The sequence below is a fragment of the Belonocnema kinseyi genome, chromosome 10 (genome assembly GCF_010883055.1).
Source record: "Belonocnema kinseyi isolate 2016_QV_RU_SX_M_011 chromosome 10, B_treatae_v1, whole genome shotgun sequence".
In the NCBI taxonomy this organism is placed as follows: domain Eukaryota; kingdom Metazoa; phylum Arthropoda; class Insecta; order Hymenoptera; family Cynipidae; genus Belonocnema; species Belonocnema kinseyi.
In genome coordinates, this window is record NC_046666.1 from 117,818,312 (window position 1) to 117,822,499 (window position 4,188).

A 4,188-nucleotide genomic window follows, 5' to 3' on the forward strand; every position below is an offset into this window, starting at 1 on the left:
GAAGCTTGAGCTATCAATGTAGTGAATGATTTAGTTATTTTATTTGAAAGCCGTGACTGTAGTAATAGTGACGATGATGAATTAGCATTAGCTCAAATTCTCTTGCATAGACGGCATAGGAATTTGCGAGAACCGTTACAGCGAATTCCTCATGTTGAAAACTTCGTCACGGATGTAGTGAGGTTATGGGAGGATTCGCTCAATATCAGCATGATACAACATTTTCTTAAATGCTTACATGCAAACTAAATATCGATTTTGAAATTCAAAAATAAAGTCCAAGTAAAATGTTCGGTACAAACAAAATAAGTTGACTGGCGGATGTACTCCAGTTATTTCAAGTTGAAACATAATCATTGATAAAAACGATTAATTAATTCGAGGACAATATTGAAATTTCTATTTGTAAATTATTTTAAAAGACAACTGAAGACGAACTTTGAAATCGAGCACAAATCCTCATACGCGTTTTTGTTACGTTAGGTTCATTAGTTGGATCCCTGTTAAATGTCAAAAAATAATTAAGAACCTACGAATTTCGCGTGCATCGTTTCAGTGTACATTTCTAATTATTTCTTGAAAACTAAGATAGACCCCATTTTGATATTTATGGGGCTTGTAGAGGACATTGTAAGCGATCTATGAAGAAAATTAAACTTTTTTTTTCATTAGAATTTCAGTTTATATATTGTCTTCAAGAGAAAAATCAAAAGGAAACAAGAGGCAATAGGATCAAAACTTATTAAGAAATAGCAGATATTTTCACATACCACGTTGCGCTCGATTTACATTTTGAACTGTTAATTTTACAAGATAATTCCTGTCAAGCTGAGCATCATACAATGTGCATGGCACAAGTTTTTCGGACCTTTCCATTGGGTAACAATTGTTTGCAAAAATAATGCAAAACTGCCTACGTTTTTCCACGTGTTCTCCACAACGCGAGGCTTAAAACGAAATTCGCTTGTTTTATAATGGCTTTTTATATTCGCAAACTTCTTCAAATGTGCTTCCAACTTTTCCGCGTGGTGGCAACGCTAGCCGACGACGATATCTAAGCGGCAAATTGAATTAATGATTTGCTTATTATTTTTTTGTGTGTTAACACAGTTTATCGAGAGTTGACAAAAGAACAGTTAAATTTTTAACGGAAATTTAATACCCAACGAGACTTTTAATTCTAAAATCTCTTTTGCAGTAAAGAGCAATTCCATGATAAATTATCTGAAGAATTTGAGATATAGTTATTAATTTTAATGAAAATTCTAGTATCCGTTCTCTTATGCTGAAAAGAAAAACCTTGCAATAATTTTTGAAAAATGCAAGAAAATAAGGAGGTTATTAAAAATTAATGTTTTTAGTTTGGTGATTTTAATAATATTAAACAGTGGGTTAATGTCCCATGCTCACATGTTAAATCTGCCTGTAATTATTGTTATTTTGTCTTTTTAGTTACAGAAAAATATATTTAGGTTCAAAAATTTTAAGTCAAAAATTGAATTTAGACCAATAGTTTATTTTGGCATATTTTTAACATTGTTTTATAATGGAGAAAAAATAATAATAATTTCACGCCCTTGTAAAGAAATATTATATTAACATTTGATGACAATTTTAAAACCATTGGCAATGAAAACTATTTGCCTTTTAAGATCACGGTTCCGAAATTAAAAACAACTTCAGCAGCGTATAAAATTATTTTTTAAATAGAACGAAAAGCATATTAAAACCCCGAAAAACGGGACTTTAATATTTTGAAAACTTTCCGCTGCCAGTACTATTACATGTGCTTCGATTTTCAGTAAAACCTCTAAGAATTACGTCACGAAAAATAATATCTACTTTTATCGTAAACCAATCACAACGCTGCACTTCGATGCAAATAATAATTTTTTCAGCTTTGGCATCACTGCACCAGTGCTTCTTCCCACTCCCCACTTTTTGCACTGTCATTATCATGACGTCACACCAGTGCTTCCAGTACTCCCAGTGAATTCTAGAACACAACCCTAGTCGGCGTGTCACATGCTCTTTCAAATGAGAGTAGCCGTTACTCACTAAAGCCGCGCGAAAATGCGTGCGCGTGTCAACTCTTGTTTCCTTTAAAAAAAGGAAACAATTACTAGTTGGTTCTTCGATATGTGTTATAATTGGAATTTGGAATAGCATTTTTTTTTGTGTCGACAATACATAAATCTGGCGAATTTGATGTCTGCAGAATTGTATTAGTTGAGTTTCAACCTTAGAAAGCATGTCTTGAGCGATATCGACACGATCTTCTTTTTTGCATAAAATACAGATCTTTTGGTACTAATTTTGCAGCAACACGACGCAATCCCAAAACATTTACGATAATGGTTTGAACAGATCCATAAGCAATGTTTAAGTCAGCTGTCAACTCTCGAATGGTTAACTTACGATTTTCAGCCAAAATTTTTCGTACTTTATCAACGTTTTCGTTGGTTTTTGATGTCGACGGCCTACCACTGCGATCATAATCATTGATGGACTCACGTCCATTGGTAAAGCCTTCAGGCCACTGATACACAGCTGGTTTTTTTAGAGCATCGTTGCCGAAACATTTTTCCAACATTTCCAAAGTCATTTTGTCATTGAATCCATTTTTAACACAAAATTTAATACACACACGTTGTTGCAAAATTAAATCCATTGCAAAAATCGAAATTCGCACAAAAACAGATGCACTTAAAATTGCGTTACATTTACGAATGTCAAGCTAGAAAGCTGAAATCCAGAACAAAGTAAGGTTAGAAACATATTTTTCTACAAAGCGACGCACGTTAACAAACGCAAATAAAAAAGATGTATGATATAAAATAATTCATATGATTATAATTTTAGAGCGCGCCTATTTGTAAACTAAGTGAAATTTCGTGTACAATCATAATTTTTACGAGAACTATTTTTTAGCAAATGTGTGGGTTAGAAATCCTATTGTCTAATTTAAATATGTCATATGTTATATCACATGTGATTTTAATTATAATTTATATTTTGATAAACATGCTTTAGTATAATTTTAAATGAATAATCTATATCATGTAAAAGTATTTATATAATTGGATATCAAGTTAGCGATTTTGAATTTAGCGGGGAACCAAAATGGTAGCTTGTATATTGTCATCTAATATAGTACCTTATCGATATATCCACTACTCCGACCAAATAGGTATCCAATTCGCCTAAAGTCAACCTCACCAAAATGTCATTTTACCTAAAATGGTATAGTTTGTTCACAGTGGTAAAATGCGTTCTAAAGATGGTGTGTGTGTATCAAAAAGCTAGAGAATTATGCCAGAAGTGTCCAATTGGCGGTGTCACCTTACTAAACCTATTTATTGCCGCGTAAAGTTTAGAATGATAAAAGAATTATATTAAATACGCCGAATTTAATTGTTTATTGACAAATTTCTGACTTAAGAGTAGTTGAAGAATAATTTGTTGATTAATGAATCAGAAGTGAAGTGAGCGTTTGAGTTGTATTTATGAATATTGAAGAAGTGGAGAAATAAGTATGTGCTTTTGTTAAAACGCCATGAACATTAATTATTTCATAAGAATAAATGTACATTTTTTCGTAAAAATATTCCGAAAATAATTTTTTTTACTAATGATAAGTGTTGAGGATCACGCATGGTAAGGTTATGAGTTTATACTTACAATTTGACAGGTTGCTCATTGTTTTGGAGGTTATTTTTCATAAGGAGAGTTAATAAATAAGAAAAAGATTGTTTGTAGACAAATGAAAAAGACCAATGTTCACTGAAAAGCAATTGATGAATAAATTGTCTATTTATGCAAATGAAATGAAGTAAATGTCTTAATTGACTGCATTAGACGACTCTGCAATTCAGTGATCCCAGATCTGAAACGAGACGTGGTCGAATACTCTGATACGTCTATGTCCGTGTGAATATGGTAGGAGACGATATAAATGCCTGGGTTGCGCGCGCAACCCATTTCTCCTCTTCTGAATTTGAAAACTCGAAGACGATTGCCGGTCGGAACACTTCGGCGGTTCTATTTATATCTCTATCTGCTTTGAAATAAAATGAAGAGATTGGGATTTTCATATTTTCAGATTTCGATGCTGGGCTGGCGATTCTCATGATTTGAATACTTCGCGCGCCTCTTTATATGCGTGTATTTTGAGGTTACGTTACTTCA

At 32.7% G+C, this 4,188-nt stretch overlaps 1 protein-coding gene across 1 annotated transcript; it reads right to left on the bottom strand.

Annotated features, from left to right (window-relative positions):
- Positions 1 to 2,242: 2,242 nt before the first annotated feature.
- Positions 2,243 to 2,605, bottom strand: LOC117181329 (protein GVQW3-like). The gene has a single exon (XM_033373889.1). It carries the CDS (start codon positions 2,603 to 2,605, stop codon positions 2,243 to 2,245), a length of 363 nt encoding a protein of 120 aa, XP_033229780.1.
- Between the last annotated feature and the right edge of the window lie 1,583 nt (positions 2,606 to 4,188).

Excerpts from the sequence above, each read along its gene's own strand:
- LOC117181329 (XM_033373889.1), bottom strand. The coding sequence starts at position 2,605 with ATGACTTTGGAAATGTTGGAAAAATGTTTCGGCAACGATGCTCTAAAA.